The following is a 17,904-nucleotide window of genomic DNA, read 5'->3' as shown; positions in this document are numbered from 1 at the left end:
TTTCATATCTGAAATATTCTTGTTTCTTGTTAGAAGATGGTAATGCTGCTAATGAAATATAATAGTATTATGTGTGTGTTTGTGTTTTCTCCTCCTGCTTCCATGTCTGATGTAGTGAAATCACAATGAGGTAAGCACTCCTGTTACATGATATTTCAATAGTTATGCTAAATGTGTTTCCATATTTTACAACCATAAGCTTGTAGAGAAAATTCTGTTTTTCCCTAAATGGTTTTTGGGAATGACATTGCCACCGCCCACCACCACCCTGTCATGTAATTTTTTCCAGTAATATGGGTGCTCTTAAAAATGTACTTATTACCAAAGGCACTACTATCATTTTAAATAAGGATTGTATAACTAAAGTAGTGCTTAAATCCTAGGTGTTCACAGGCCTGTAAACACTAACGTAATCCATCTAGGCTAAGTGCAGCCAAAACGACAGACATAATGACCCTCCAACTGACTGCTTTCTGGGCTCATTGATTTCTAGGCCAGCGTTTCTCTTTTTTTCAGTCATGGAAAAGTATGGAAAATTTTGAGGAACCCCAGTCTAAAATGTAATGCACTTTAGGGGGGACCTCTTCACATCAGGAGCCCCCTTTGCATTAGGAGCCCCTTCACATCAAGAGCCCCCTCCTTGTACATCAGGGTCCCCCTCTTACACTAAGGGTCCCCCCGTACATCAGAGCCCCCCACCTACAAGCCAGAGTTACTCCTTTATATCGGAGCCCCCCTTTCATTTTAGAACCCCCTCTTCACATCAGGAGCCACACCTGCAGCAGTGTGTTAGAGGACAGGTGGCGGAGCAGGCCTGGATAGAAACAAACTTCTGTTGTTTTCTGAATGGATCCCACCCTCCCTGGATTAATGTAATTCACTTCCATGGTTCTGGCAGCTGGCCTGCCTGCAACATGGGAGGGTGTGATGCTGTATGAAAATTTTAAGGCACCTTTGAGGAATTCTGAAGACACCCCAAGCTGCCATGGTTAAAAAACGCTGATCTACATGCCCTGCTCCTGAGGTGTTCAGTTGCATTTGCCAGTTTGCCCAGTGCAGTTGAAAGCATCAAAGGAGGAGCAAATCATTTTCAGATGCTGTCAAATGCGCTTGGCCAAGGAAAAGTTTATACTATGGGAGCACTCTGAGTAGGGTAAAGTGAGCCCTATAAGCAGAAGGTTGTGGCTGTGCTTAGATGGGGCTGAGGCATTGGATACAAGCACATATACAACTAGGTATAAGGTAGCCCATTGTTTGTTGGCATAGAAAAGGTTTTTGAATGATTTTGTTTAGCTGGAAGAGTTAGGCCATTTTAAATCCATGGGCTGAATTGATAAACCGCTATTTATTTTCATAAAACATTTTTCAAATTGTTCCTTTACTTTCCACAATTGCGTTACATTACATTATGTTTACATATCTGAGTTTTTGTGCTGTACATTAAATAATTCCAGCCTGCTGCATATTTGGTGCATTCCAGTAACAATGCATAAATAACACGATTGAGATGGATCTAAAAACACAAACAAAATGCAGAGGTGTAAACGTATCCTTCCCACCTTCAGCCTTACAGAGTCAATCAATCCAAATGTGATATTATAATCATTGGAATGATCCTGGTGATTTAACTCAGCTACTGGCTTCTTATATGTCTGGGACGCTCCAAAAACCAGATCTCACTACCATAACACCCAACTCTCTTCTTGTCCACCTGGGAGTTTTGAGTGTTCCCACTTACCTTTGCTTGTGCCAGTTCCTCCTGTTGCATGCTTCTTAATATAAAACAAAAAAATTATCAAGCTGGAGAAGTGGGAGCCCTTCATAATGGCCATAGTAGATGTGTGGATTCAGGTTCTTGACAATAGATGTTAGTTAGTAGGTTACACATATATGTTTGACCATTTTTGCAATCAAAAGCTTGTTGAAAGTGGTTGAGATTGTCTGAAAACTGCTGTTTGTGGTCAGCAGTGAGGGCTCGACAAGCCCCCTAAGGGTCACTAACCCAGTTAGTCTAGTTAGCTATTTTTTATTTTAGAGGCTAGAGCAGAGAGTGAGACTTCACACTTCTTGTATGGTTACGAGGCATAATAAACCTAGCTAGAAAGCACCCTACTGGTAAGGTTACAAGGCATAGTAAACCTAACCAGAAAACACCCTATTAGTACGGTTCCAAGGCATAGTAAACCTATCCAGAAAGCAACCTACTGGTAAGGTTACAAGGATAAGTAATCCTGGCCAGAAAGATCACTACTGGTAAGGTTCCATGGCATAGTAAACCTAGCCAGAAAGCTCCCTACTGGTAAGGTTCCAAGGCATAATAAACCTATCCAGAATGCGCCAAGACATGTAACACCCCAGATGACCCTGAGGGATAAAATATTTGAGTGAGTAATACATCTCACCAGTATCTAGCACAAATTGAAGCATTACCGTACAATGACTGACCCTTATTCGAACTTATTTGGAGTTTATACTTTATGAGCGCTTCTTTTTTATGAAGGACACAGTTATACTGCACTGAAAAAGGATATTACATTTATATGGTTACCTAAGCTTAGTTCAACAGCACACCCTGATACATTACTTCCCTAAAGCATATACAATAAATACAGAGCGGAATTTACTTTTGGTTGCACTATGCTTGGAGACGCAGGCTCTGTTCCACCTGTATTCAGTAATGTAAATTGTTCTATGTAGAGCGGAACCCCAGCTAAACCTATTATTTGCTTTTGATGGAGTGGGGAAGGTTTATAGCCTCTTATCAGACTTTCATTGCTAGCAAGACAACATTCCTGGGACAGGAAATGAGGGCAAATCTCCTCCAAGGAGACACAGACAAAAGTAAAAACCAGCTATCTGTCCTTACCCTTCACCACTCTATTCACCAAAAGGCTGCTTGGGGTTTCTCTTTAAACTTGCCCATGTAACTTGATTGTTTTCTTCTGTTTATTTTAGCTGGATGAAGAAACCACGATGTGGCGTACCTGACACAACGAGAGCTAGCTCCAGGTTTAGTGTTCGCCGAAAACGTTATGCCTTAACCGGGCAGAAGTGGCATCATAAGCATATCACATATAGGTAAAGAAGACTGTTATATTATTACTGTCACCATAGATGCATGCTTAATGTTGCTGATCAGTTGTGGCAGCTAAGCAATGCTCTTTATTTTGTACATGTTGAAATTATACCTGCCTATACACAGAATCATTCGAGGTACCAGATCAAGTGTAGTAACCCACAACAGCCAATATAAATTCAACACTAAGTGACTTGATGTGACTAATTAGTTACACTCTGTGTTGTTATACATTGCACATAAACACTCTTATTAACACAGCTTTATTGGATAGGCCTGAGAGTGGAGATAGCAACAATGGTGTAATAAGCCTCAGGCTTTGCCACTGCAGTCCATGGAAGATATAAGTAGGTGAATCCCCAGTCTGGAGTTCACCAAAATCTGAAATATCCAGTGCTGGTACTGTGATTTTTTTTTCTTTTTCATTTTACAAGACATTCTTTATAGAAGACCAGTCTGGAAAAACAGACAAGGTGCAGAATTTTAGAAGGATGGTTGAACTTTTGCTCTTTCAATTCCTTCAGTCTTGTGATGGCGGATTTCATAATGACAGCAGAGGTAGTGTTGTAGGTCTAGTCTCCTCCAGCTACAATTTCCATGCAGGAACCACAGTGCCAAATTCCAACACCCTTCCTCTTCATTTTGGTCTTGCCACAGAAGGAGCATGTGTACTTTGCGTGTTGGCTGATTTTAATTTTCTTGACCATCTTCATTAGGGAAGCCCCATAACGGGTCCCATATTTACCAACAATGCCAACCTTCGTGGTGCGTTTAGCCATCTTCCTTTTAGGACCCGAGCGGAAAGGTGAGTCATTTTTTTAAATAAAGAAATATGTATTGGAATTGATGTGTGACACTGCTCCATCAGCTCTATTGATTGGGAACTGGGCAATCACATACCGCTCCATTCACAATCTTCTCCCAGCAGAGAGCGGTGACCTGCAGGGATTCCCCTGTCCGTTCCTCCAGCATTGATTGGAGGGACAGACAGGGGAGGGGGTGGGCACAGCTGGCTCTGGCTCTAGAGAGGCAGAGCCAGCTGTCAATCAGGCAGCGGGGTGGATCCCGACAATATTGTCGGGATCTGTCTTGGCTGCAGCGCGGATCTGTGTTGTCCGCATATAGCGGGCAATGTTGAGTTTTGGGTCACATGAGGACATTAGTGACCCTAAAGTGAACTATGGCAAAAATTTGGGCCATAGTACATTATATTACATTTACACGAAAAAAATTAACTTACATATATTATGTTGCATCACTTGTTTTTCTTTTGTTAATATAGCCAAATACCAATTGTTCAATACTTTGGAGAGTACACAGAACAGTGATATCATATCTCTACACACAAGGGATAGTTTGGGTAGAAATTGATTTAAAGCTGAACTCCAAAACAGCAAAAAGATTTTTGCTGATTTACTGGTTTTGGCTGTACCCTACACATCAAATAATGAATCCCTGTTGCTTTACGCTAGTTTTGAGTCCATAATACTACCCTTAATTTTTAAAGCCCAGTTCCACCTTTGCCATTAGGTATTTAAAAAATAACATATGCCAGCAATGAGCATATGCCGTGTACAGTACATGAAGCAGGAACATGCAGTTGATCTATATGAAAACAGAAACATACATTTTTTTGTTAGCTTTCCTCTTCATATTCTCATGGAAATGCCTCTATGTTTTGCAAGCTCTGTTTGAGCTCTCCCATTCATTCAAGTATTCATAGTGTCACTCTTGTTTGGTGCTCTAATTGGACTGTATATGTGTGTATATCTTCAACCCTGAATTCCCTTGTATGTAGGAGTCCCTGTTTTTGTTGAGAGCAGCCTCACCAGAGCTATTGTGCCTCATCACATTCTGTCCGGTCTTCTGGTTATTTTAATCCAGCCCCTCACTTGTACTTGTTACACACCACACAAACCTGTCTGCCAAGGGAGGGGACCTGATTTTTCTCTGCTACAGTTTGGTTACAGTTACAGGTCTCCTTACACCCACACTGTGACTGGACAATAAAAGATGATGTAGCAGACATGATAAGATAATTTATCTGTCACTCTACTTTCTCCTCCTGTAAACATGCTCCTTGCACTTCAGCACCCCAGATTTGCCTATGTATACTGCTTCTACCTCCCACAGTCTGAGATCTGCTGTACAAGGTTTTCAGGTAGCTGATAGCAAGTTATATTGAGGTATTTTCACTGCTAGCAAGGCCATAATCATAACTAGAAAGCGCTTATGTTGTTTGTAATAAAGCCATTTCTGTAATTTGTGAAGCAACTAGGAAGCAAGTCCGAGAATTAGAGAACATATTGGATATGAATTATTTGGTATTCACCTGCAAAGCCAGAACTCTTACTTTACCTTCTGTCACCCTCATTTACAGATTACCGTAATAAGATTTTTATAGCTTTGGTGTAGACTTGTTAAAGCCGGGGCCTCTAAAATAAAATTGATTGGAGCTTTCAAGATAATTACAATGAATCAGTGAAAGCACCTGTAAGACATTTCCTAAGAAATTGTTATCTCAGTGCTGCCAATTGTTGGAAGGTTTAAATGATAAACTTGTAATATAATAGGACTCACTGCGAATCACTGCCTGCTAATACAGCGGCTTGTTTAGTTTCATGACTTCAAAGGGGTTAAATGAGAGGGGGTTTATTGTAGCACTTACTTTGAATTTAGTCTTGTCAGCAGACACAGTTCTACTGCTGAATTTGGCCATACATGATTAGATATTGTAACAGGATATAAAAAATCTCATCCCTCTACCTATCCTGAATGTCCACTTCCTTCCATACCACACATATTAAAAGAGGACAATATTGTCCTTAAAAAACTTTAATAGTTATACAATTTTATATAACTAGGGTTGCCACCTTTGTTGTGGTAAAATAAAGGTGTAGGGGTTGGGGCTATTAGCCAAACTCTATTTATTGGGCTAAAGGACACTGACATCTTCTCTGGATGATGTTACCCTCTCCTTGGCAGAGGGAGTTCCACTTGTTATCAGAGTCCCCCCCTTCACATCAGAGTTTCCCCCTTCACATCAGAGTTTCCCCCTTCACATCAGAGTTTCCCCCTTCACATCAGAGTTTCCCCCTTCACATCAGAGTTTCCCCCTTCACATCAGAGTTTCCCCCTTCACATCAGAGTTTCCCCCTTCACATCAGAGTTTCCCCCTTCACATCAGAGTTTCCCCCTTCACATCAGAGTTTCCCCCTTCACATCAGAGTTTCCCCCTTCACATCAGAGTTTCCCCCTTCACATCAGAGTTTCCCCCTTCACATCAGAGTTTCCCCCTTCACATCAGAGTTTCCCCCTTCACATCAGAGTTTCCCCCTTCACATCAGAGTTTCCCCCTTCACATCAGAGTTTCCCCCTTCACATCAGAGTTTCCCCCTTCACATCAGAGTTTCCCCCTTCACATCAGAGTTTCCCCCTTCACATCAGAGTTTCCCCCTTCACATCAGAGTTTCCCCCTTCACATCAGAGTTTCCCCCTTCACATCAGAGTTTCCCCCTTCACATCAGAGTTTCCCCCTTCACATCAGAGTTTCCCCCTTCACATCAGAGTTGAATTAATACGGGACGCAGCAATTTACTTTTACATCCACTATGATCTTGTATTATACAGGACGAGTGGCAAGGCACATTATTCATTTATCACATTATTGTAAACCTCCAAACAGCAGCCCAAACCCTGATCCATTGTGATTTTTTTTTTTTTTTAGAGAAACGCTTCTCTTTGAGCAAAAGTACCCTTCGGTGAGAGATTTTCTACCCAAAGAGGCTTGGAAAAGCAAGCACTACAGGCATTGATTGAACCTTGTACAGGTTCACTGGATGGTGATAATTTAGTGTTGCTGGGCACAGAAAGTACTTGTTATCACGCATTAAGTATTTTGATATGTTGGAAAATCTTTTGTGCACTTTCATACCGATCGCTCACTTTTCTAAGGAGAGAAGGGAATGCATTGAATCGGGGTGAACATTTCGGCAGCCTGGAAACATGAGTGAGGATGGGCAGATCTCTCACCTGCCCATTGCATGCCAGTGGTCTGTCCATCTATGGTCAGCTATAGTGGTGTATTGTCTCTTTACATATTAATGTGCCGTACATTTGAGTGTTAATGACTAGTCCTCTTTAAATAACATATATATCATCAATCAGCTTCTCCGCCCTATTTCCTCTCTTAAAGGGGTTCTAAACCCTCCGGTTTTTTTTGCTTATATCTACTGCTAGCAAGCAGTAGATATAGGCAAGAAGTGTAAAAAAAACAACAACAAAAACTGCTTGAAATCATTTTAAATTTACCTCGTTATCGCTGCTCGCTCCCGCGGCAAGAATCAGGAACTGCTCGTACGGCCGCAAAGGATCTTGGGGCGGTTCCGGCCGATTCTCGGCCGGGAGACGAGCAGAGACGCAAGGTAGGTCTATGGACGCGTGCACCCGGATGCAGACACCGCTGGATCGGAGGGACAGAGCAGTCAGCGCTGGATCGGAGTGACGTCGCACTGCTGGATGGGCACATGAAAACATGGGGAAAGAAGAGAAAACCAGAATAAGAGACATCATTTAAGGTAAGTGCTAACATTTACATGGGGGGGAGGGAAAATCTTTTTGCCTTTTAATATCACTTTAAAATTAGGAATAGAAGAGGCAAAACTTGGGTCACTCTGATCAGAACTTTCCAGTGAACCTGACTGGAATGATGATGAGTTTGGTCAATTATAAACAAAAAGATTTGGCTGTATAATATTGTGTAAATATTCAGCCTGCCATCCTGCTCACTGTATAGTCTGTTTTCAAAAGGGATTAATAATGAATACCCTTCTCTTATTAACTTAATGAACATGTGTTACAGCTGATGTGCGGATTACACTCTGCTCTGGAAAGACATCATGCGGAGGAATAAACGCATTGGCTGGATGGAATAACGTTAACGATTTATAAAGTGCTGTCATCTCCTTTGATGCAGTACAAAGTCTTACTAAAACTGCCCATGGGCAGCAGTTGGAAGATCCTATTGCTGAACAATCTTACTTACAACAATTGCAGGATAAAAAGACATGATCATATTTCTTGAACATGTTTGTTTATGTAGTGAGCAGATATATCCAACATTGGTGTTATTTTAGAGGAACAATTGCTCTATATAAATACTTCTTACCCCAAGATTAGTAAGTGAGGGGGTTAGCAGAATTCCCAAACTATCCATGGAAATAAGACCACTCACCAATCTAACCTCAAAAGGTATCTAATGGGAGGGATTACATTTGCTGTTTAAGTGGTCTGGGTTCCTGCCAGGGAGAGTCATCCTCTCTGTCCTGGTGACTGCTGTCACAAGGCTAAAAGTGAGAGACAATCCAAAATTTTTAAGGAGTCATGAGAAAAGAAATAGACTGTATGAGACACGGTTACTAAATTTAAATATGTTCACGCTGGAACTAAGGAGATTAAGGGGGGACATGATTTTCATGTACAAAATGTTCCATAGTCATAGCAACATTAGCAACAAACTCTTTACGATTAATTCCGTAACAAAGACTAGAGGCCACCACCTGAAACTGGTAGAAAAAAAAATTCAAACACAAGGGGCGAAGGGGATTCTTCTCAGTTCGCGCGGTTAGGGTCTGCAACTCGTTGCCACAAGCAGTGATTTCAGCTAATAGTGTGGAATCGTTCAAGAAGCTTTTGGACGATTTTCTGAGAAACGGTAATATACAGGGGTACAAGTACTCCTAAAAACGAGATGACTCGGATCTTTACACACACACACAATAGGTTGGACTTGATGGACATGTGTCTTTATTCAACCTCAAATACTATGTAACTATGTATACAGTATCTTCCAGTGGGGACACTTGTTCCAGTAACAGCTAAGACTGCGGCCCGCAGAAGGATTCGGCGGATTCTTGTGACAGGAAACATAGCTGTGGCCAGGAAGCATATACAAAGCAATGACAGCCTGACAGGAGCTGCAGATGTCTGCTCCTGTTCACATGTATCTGCACATCCAATAGATACCTGCGACTACAGACAGCTGACCGACCCTAAACGCAAGCTGTCTGCATTCAGAGCCAGATAATGGCCTTTTGTGAATTGTATCTGCGTGGTGCGGAATACGCATGCAGCAACTAATTGGGCTGGGGGGGTCAGACAAGGCACCCTTGAGGAAGTGCAGTGGCACCATGGTTGAAAAAGGCTGATCTGGGGAGCAGACAGACTGCCAATGATATTAATTGGATAACCCAATGGGAAATGATGATGCAGTGTCAAAATTCCAAGGCACCCCTGTGGAAGCCAGAAGGCAATCCAGGGTGCAATGGCAAATTGGTTGCGAAAAGCTGATATAGAAAGCAGGCGACTGCAAAGATATTAATACATTTACCCAATGGGAAATGTCGGGAGAAAGAAAACAGAACTAGAAAATTAAATCTATATTTGACTAGCAGCAATTCATTTAAATCAATAAGCCATACTGCGAGCTGGCAAAAAGCAACAAAAAAAAAGACCTTATTTCAGCTAAGCTTTGATTGATGCCAGCTGGAATGAAAAGATTCAGGTGTAACAAATCATAGAGAATTGTAAGCTTTTTATTTTTACGAGACCCTGACAAATCACGTTGTATACCGTAATTAACTGATTAGAATGGCTGGTGTTTATGGGAGCCTCGTTGTGAATGCATGGCAGTGCTGGAGCTTGGAAGTCCTTAACACTTCTTTGTATATCACTAGTGAGGCTTTTAATCACTCCTCTGCTTTCCTCTCTGTTGTGACTGGCTAAGATGTAAATTGTTGTCACTGTGAATTTCCATCAGCCATCGAAATATCTTTGTTAGGTTGATTTACTATGAGTAGTGACATTGCTAGCTACAACTTCAAAAGCTGCAAAAATGCAAATCGAGAAAAGCTACCATTTGAAGTGCATGATTAAAGAGACCCGGTCACCAACTTAAAAAATTGCAGGAAAAAGCATAGAAAATCAAGCATTCTAAATGTGTACTTTCATAATTTTTCATTGACTTGCAATGTGTTCTCTGAACTTGCTAGGGAAGCCTTTTCCTTCCTTGCATGTCGTATTCCTCTCCTCTTCTGGGAGTGTCTTAATTACTTTCCCGGCTGGCCCAGCTCCTCCACCTCTCCCCTTACCTACCTGCTTATCCTTTTAAGGAGCGAAGGCATATGCTATACTATAATATCTATACTATAGTACATATCTCCCAACTTTCTGAGATGAGAAAGGACATCTTCCAGTACAATGTGTTTCGGCAATGTACACACCCTGCCACACCCCCAGTTATGCGAGCCATTAGGAATTTATATGGCGAAAATTATTGGTTAAACCCAGAATTCTTTTTCCTTTTAAATTGGCTGTTCAAAATAGCGGATGAGATAATTACCAGATTGTAAGAAGGTTTTAGTGCAGAATAACACTTTTTTGGTTAGTTAAATAGAATATGTTCATAGATATCTGTGGAAAGAGGGGTAGAGGGAATTGTTACAAAAAGTTGGACAGTCCCTCCAAATTAGGGGAAGTTGGTAGGTATGTATATTATAATATAATAGTCTGCTGGGGCTGCTGGCATTTTTCTAAGATGGCGGTGCCCATTACCAGTCTCAGGGCTTTTGAATGTCTACACAAGGGAGGCTTTTACAGGTACATAACATGCAGTGATTAATGACAGTGATTAATGGCATGTGGAGGGAACTTGCTATTTATTAGTGTAGGTGCAAGTTATGTATTTGCTGTTTATATAAAGCATTTTGTCCAGGACGGGGTGACATTTTGCCAGAAGGCATATCAATGACAATTTGGCATGTTTGTAATTTAGATATGTCACATCAGTCTATAGAATATGTAGTCACTGTCTTGTGACTAATGTAAATCCATTCTCAATCTTATTTTATTTAATTAGTTATACATGAAGGTTACAAGTAACCAATAGTAGTTCTATTGGCAATATTTGTTTATAACTGTTACTTGTATATGTACATATGTCTATATCAGATGACTTTGTATTGACACTGAGATGTGAGGGCAGTCAACAGGGCTTAGTGAAGTTTTACTTAGAGAGTGCTCACTTTGACAAAATGTTGGCAAATAATCTGGACTTTGGTAAAATGCATTATTATGGTAATGTATTGGTAAAAGTCAATGGGGAAGGTAAATTAATGTGGCTTTGGCTGCTATTTGAAGGTGAGTTTAAATGGCTCCTGGAGGCTACAGAGGCTTCCTTTTAATTTTTTAATTTGTGTTTTTATAAGTGTTAACATGTTACATAGTAGGTAAAGTTGAAAAGAGAGGAGTCCATCCAGTTCAACCTATGTGTGTATGTGTGGGCATGTGTCTGTATTTATCTTGCTGTAACACTACCCGTAGCCCTGTAGATTAAGTGAAAGAAGAAACTAACCAAGAAGTTTCTTGATTTATCAATGCTATCAGTGGATACCACCGTGGAGGGGAATTCCAAAATTAAGCTACTCTCGCAGTAAAAAACCCCTACGACTTCTAAGATTGAAACCCGTCTCTTCTAACCTCATGTTCTGTCCCCGGGTTCTCAATACAGTTTTCGGATTGAACAGTCTGTTCCGAATATCGTGGTACCCATTGATGATTTTGAAGACTGCAATATGGTCTCCTCTTAATCACCTCTTCTCTAAGGTGAATAAGTTTACATTTTGAAGGCGGTCTTCATAGCTCAGGCCTTCTATCCCTTTAAATAATTTTGTAGCCCTTCTCTGAACTCTCTCCAGTTCCAGGACGTCCTTCCTGAGAGTCGGTGACCAGAACTGCACCGTGTACTCTAGATGTCGAACCAGTAATTTATAGAGTTGTATCCCTTGCTACAATCCCTCTTTAATGCACGCTAGTATCTTGTTAGCTTTGCTGGCTGCTGCTTGGCATTGCATACTTTTGCCAAATCTGTGATCTATGAGCACACACGTTCTTTGCTCCCATGTGCATAACCTTACATTTTTCAACATTAAATCGCATTTGCCATCTTGAAGCTCATGCCTCAATTTAATTTAGGTCCTGTTGAAGTGCAACTAATTCATGTTCAGAAAAACCTGGTGATTCAGTATATTCAGGTAGACAGCTGACCTCATATTAGGCATATTACATTGCTGAACCTAGACCTATTATTCAATGGAAGGCTCCTATTTGCTTACCTAAATCCAGGTGGTGACCTTTTTTTTTTGGACAGGCAGTGTATAAATCACAAAAACATTGTTCAGGTTCCTAAATGTTTACTTTGCACCAGAGCAGACCTATCTACATGCAAATTTCAGGCAAAATAAAGATTTGTTAATTGCAGATCACCCTAAATAGAGACTGGGACAGATTTGCTCCAAAGAAGAGATTACAATGCAGTTCACCAGCAAAATAGCATACCTTGACAAGATTTGGGTGGGTGCGATTTATCCAAGGGGTGGGATTTGTCACAAGCATACCTGATGGAAATAAAGCCTGCTTCTATGGCAGCTTGAATCTACTAGGCATCAGAGCTTGTAGTGGCATTTATGCTTAAAAAAATATTTTATGTGCCAAATTTTGCTGCTTACAGTTCTTATTCTTTGGGCATTGTTTTACCAAACAGAACTACAGTCATTTTTTTATGCAATAATGTGATTTCATTATTCTCCTAAAAAGCTTGGCTTCCTTTGCAATGCTCACATCCAAATTGTTTATCTTCCAATAATTTTCCTTGTTCTGTCCCAGATTCCAGGCAGCCTTTCCACCATCTGACTACTGGTTCAACTTAGATGGAAAGAAATAGCCTTTCTGCGTGGCCTACAAAAGCATTTCACCAATAGGTCAAAATAATAAAATGTTCCACAGAGCTATTTTGTAAAAATTGGATTATTTTTAACACTCATTTTATTCAGGTATAGGTTCTAAGGAATTTAAAGTGGAAGCAAATGCATGTACAAAAAAATGCAGATTGGCAGGCGTTATATAACAGGAGAGCCTGTGTAAGTCCCTTCTGCTGTAAAAGCTTTGTTCTACCATTTTTTTTCCTGTATGCTGAGCCATGCATGTGCAGCTCAGTGCACGGTCCGGGCATGCTGAGATGAAGTGGCTCCCATGCGCATGCGCAGGAGTTACGTCATCAGGGCCCAGGTAATCAATCGGCTAAAGACTTGAAGGTATCAAAAAGGAAAGAAAAAGTTGGGGTTTTGTAGGCATAGAAATGACAACTCCAGAAAAGTCATGAACTGTAAAAAATGTAATTTTAATGTTGATAATAGTTTAAAAAAGAGCTAATATATAGCATAAAAATGAACAGCTGATTAGATTGTTCCCTATGTGCTTACTCCATTCAACCTTCCATTATAAATGTACATAGTAGACAATACATAATAGGCAAAAAAGCATAGGCTGATAATGAATTTAACGATAGCGCATCCCACAGTACATAATGGAAATATGGTATGGTTGATAGTGGAGCAGCAGCTACTCAACGTTTCGCGCATATAGGCGCTTCTTCAGGAGAAGGGAAAAATCAGTGTTACATGCTGACAAGCTGACATGTATGTGTCCTAGGGAACCATCCGGGCACCACACCCCGTAACAATTTTTTACGGGTCATGACTTTTCTGGAGTTGTCATTGCTATGCCTACAAAACCCCAACTTTTTCTTTCCTTTTTGATACTTCTTGTCCTAGGGGTGTGGCATCTATAACCCAGGTCCAGGCAAACCCTCTGCAGTTTAAAGACTTGAAAGCCCAGAAGGGAGGAGTGCAGCACTGGAGGGGATCAGTTTGGCAGGTAAAGGTGGCCATACACCTTTACAACCATTGTACAACTTTTTTTGTCCCGACATCGCACCCTCGTTCAATGTTTGTTTAAACAGCCCATCATGCACAGACAATGTGTTTGTCCAGTCGTGTTTGGGGTGCCATTAACTGGTAATGGCAAGGCAAATGTGTTTTTTGCATGCTTTACAAATGTGTCAAAGTTTTGCACTTTTGAAGCATGTACACGAAACACTCAGGTGTGAATGGGGCCTTAAGGATTTGTATATAAAATATTTCTGCTAGGAACATCCATTGCTAAAATGTAGCTTTTATTTCTCCATTAAAACTGCTATAGAGCAAAAAAATAAAAAATAAAATCTGGACCAGTTTGGTGTCAATACATTTTGCCACAGATTGCTTTTACTCTATGACTCTTTAATGGAGACAAAAATGCTTTTAACGTAGCTCTGAACCATAACTGAATGACATTTAGTTTGTAAAAGATGTGTCAGAAACATTTCCTTTTTAACATTTCCTTTTTAAAAAAAAAAATCCTCTTTTGCTTTATTTTTTTTATCCTTTGTCTCCTAACGGCACTTCTGATCTCCTGCAGCCTCTTGCTGTCTACATGCATCAGCACAACCACTTACAGTCTCTATCCAAAGTCCAGGTTACAGGGTGACAATGTAGGAGAAAAAATTAGAGACGAGTAGGTGTCACCCTATAACAGGAAGCAAGGCAGGATCACTAGATATTATTTTAATGAAAGATGCAGGTTTAAAAATACCTGAAATTACTTTTACATGTTGAAGTGTTATGTGAGATTTTAGGGACTAGGCTGACATATGCTTTAAGAATAGTTTTTACAAATTGATGTTGCTGGACAAATTAATTGCCCAATTTACTCACGATCATACTGCACACTTTTTTGCCTCCTGGTCCCCATTCCTCCTAACCAAACTATCTCCCGGGCAACTTAAAACTTTGATGTTGCTGTTCCAGGATACGAAGTGGTATCTTATGTCAAAAGTGGCAGGATCACTGGGTGCCTTAGATGTTCTTTAGGGTTCCACTCTACAGTTGTCCTTTACACGGCCCTTTTTGTGATCTTCTAGTTCCCGTCTCCAATATGCACCTTCACCGTTCCCATTTTGTGTCTGTTACTCCTCATCCATTCCGCATGTGATGTTTATTGGTTAGTTTATACTGTCTTTTACTGTATGTTCGTTATTTTACCTGCTGTACAATTGTTCTGAATACATGTTTGTACTCAATACTTTTCAATAAAAATTATATGCAAAAAAATCAAAAAGAATGGCTTTTCCTAGGCCCAGCACTTTATATATAAGTACGCTATGGCAAGATATTGAAGTTGGAATACATATTGTGAATTGTTGATTGAACTGGGGTCCTTAACAAATCCTCACAGCCGTGGGAGGGAAACCTATAAACTCCATATAGATCATGTACTTTATGGACCTCAAACCCAGTACCCCAGGATTAAAAGCCAAGAGTATTAAGCAATCAATCACTATGATACTCAGACAGGTCATCATCAGCACTGGCACATAAAGGATATGAGACCTGCAAGATCGATGAGTTACAGAAACCACTGGCAAGCAAAAAGCTTACAGATTCCTCCAGACCGATGAGACTGATGAAGCCAGATACCAAGATTTAAGTGTTTATGGAGGAGCATGAAAGGCATACAAGTTTCTGCTAATGAAAGAGATTATTAGTGTTTTTAACTGAAGAACCAAAAATCCTTAAACAGATGTCATGTTTGTGTAGAGGAGCTGTTGCTTATAAATGTTGTGCAGAAAGTCACCCATCTGTACAGCACTTGCATTCTTTAGTATTGCAATGTTGCTGTGACTTAAACTTTAACTTGCTGTGTATTAAGGGTATAAAAGCGGTTTACACATCTCTCTCTAATATATACCCTGTTTCCCTGAAAATAAGACCTATCCCGAAAATAAGACCTAGTACTATTTTTGGGAATTGCTAAAATATAAGACCTACCCTGAAAATAAGACCTAGTTATGACCATTTCCAGGGCCAGTGGGGGCATAAGGGGGAACTTGGAGAGGCAGGAGAGAATCAGTGGTGCCAACGAAGCCGGGGCTAGAGGAAGCGAGGCGGCACCGGAGGGAGCAGAGCCGCATAAGCCGTTGCTTCCTCTATAGCGCCGGCTCCTGTCACAGGCGGAGTAATACCAAATGCACTCCCCGCCTGTGAGGAATCCATAGTGAAAGCGCGCTTCCCTTATTCTGGCCAGCGATTGGTTAGCAAATTGCTCTTGGAAAGGTACGACACCCCTGATTGCCCTGAACACCATATTTTTGTACATGAATACATGTAGACTTTTCTACATGAATAAGTGTGGATTGTTGTACATTAAAAAAAGAAAAATAAGATCTACCCCGAAAATAAGACCTAGTGTGTTTTTTTTGAGCCAAAAAAATATAAGACAGTGTCTTATCGGGGGAAACACGGTATTTGAAAATATTAGAGAGATAAATATATATAGTTGTGTTTCCATGTATTTTAGTACACGCAAACGTACAGAGTTTGATTATTATAATTATGCTGGAAACTGAAGAAACTCCAAATGGCTAATCCTTTAATGAAAAAGCACAACAATAGAACACAGTACTTCCCATCAGTCAGCTGTTTTAACCAGGCGGACATAACCAATCTATTTCTAAGTTTTAAAAAACAAAGGTCTCCTTGTCAATAAATGTGGAAGCTGTAAACTGCATCATACACCTCTTTAATATGAGGCCATGGGTAGTGGGACATACATTACAGTATTAAGGAAATAGATGGCAAGCTTACCTGGAGGTAACTCATTCCTCCCTATGGTGCATACACATGAACATCCTGGAATTGTTAGTAGTTGAAAACATTTTTATGTGCATACACAAAAGAAAGCAACCAGAAGAAAAGATGGCTAGTCAAAGAGTTTATAACACACACACACACATTGGGAAGGAAATTTTACAAAATTAACTTGCCTAACCTTTACATTTTTTTTTTCAGTATAAAGAACGTTACACCAAAAGTGGGAGATACCGAAACACGTAAAGCCATTCGCCGTGCCTTTGATGTCTGGCAGAATGTAACTCCACTGACATTTGAAGAAATTCCATACCATGAGTTAGAGAATGGCAAACGGGAAGTGGACATTACTATTATCTTTGCATCTGGTTTCCATGGAGACAGCTCACCGTTTGATGGTGAGGGGGGATTTTTGGCACATGCGTATTTCCCGGGACCTGGAATAGGAGGGGATACACATTTTGACTCTGATGAACCATGGACATTGGGAAATCCCAACCATGATGGTAAGGCTTGATCATAATTTATTTACTCTCTCGTTTTCAATTTTGATATTATCAACAGTGTATAGTTTAAGCAATAGTCATGTCTGATCTATGCTGTGTCATATGACTGTACTCAGATCTAGCCAGTTAGCAATACTGATGAAATCTATCAAAGGAGTCTGTTGTGGCTGAAATATTTTTTTCTACAGAATGGTCCAAAGGCCTCACACAAGCAGGTTAGCCAAGAAAAGTATATGTACCTTGTTATGCCTGTTTATAGAGACATACTATATATTAACATATATAATAACTAGCATACTAGCAATGGTAACAGGTCTGCTTTAAAGATAAGGTAAACCATAACATTTAACTTGTTTCCTTCCTTTGGATCTGTTAAACACAACATTTATAGATAAATGCTATATGTATCTATAAATATAAATACCTAAATATATAAGATATAAATATGTTTCATAAGTGCAAAAAAATACCTGTTGGTCTTGCCAGAAATGCAATAAGTTGTTATCTGACTTTAAGAGTATGGATAGGTGTCATTAGGCCAAAGGCCAGAAAGGATATTGTGTTAACTGCTTCAGGACCGTCATACATATATAGATGGGGCTGTCCTGTGCACTTTGATCGGAGGGAGATCATCGCACTTCCAGTGGCTGAACTCCGCTCCAATGACTGAACCCGGAAGTGATGTGTATTATATCACTTCCAGTTCAAAAATACGCCCCTTCCTCACCAATGACACCGCAAA

At 40.3% G+C, this 17,904-nt stretch overlaps 1 protein-coding gene and 1 pseudogene across 1 annotated transcript in view; one reads left to right on the top strand and one right to left on the bottom strand.

Moving 5' to 3' along the window:
• Positions 1–17,162, top strand: part of LOC108800225 (matrix metalloproteinase-16-like) — a gene marked incomplete at its 3' end in the record, with an annotated part of 128,206 nt that extends 111,044 nt beyond the window's left edge. The window contains exons 3-5 of the mRNA XM_018572191.1: positions 116–130; positions 2,956–3,078; positions 16,858–17,162. Of these exons, the coding sequence (XP_018427693.1) occupies positions 116–130; positions 2,956–3,078; positions 16,858–17,162 (443 nt within the window). The remainder of the gene's footprint in view (positions 1–115; positions 131–2,955; positions 3,079–16,857) is intronic.
• Positions 3,499–3,876, bottom strand: LOC108800224 (annotated as a pseudogene).
• Positions 17,163–17,904: the final 742 nt, after the last annotated feature.

Source organism: Nanorana parkeri, unplaced genomic scaffold, assembly GCF_000935625.1.
Source record: "Nanorana parkeri isolate BGI_ZX_2015 unplaced genomic scaffold, ASM93562v1 scaffold1965, whole genome shotgun sequence".
NCBI lineage: Eukaryota > Metazoa > Chordata > Amphibia > Anura > Dicroglossidae > Nanorana > Nanorana parkeri.
This window is presented reverse-complemented; position numbering and strand designations above follow the sequence as displayed.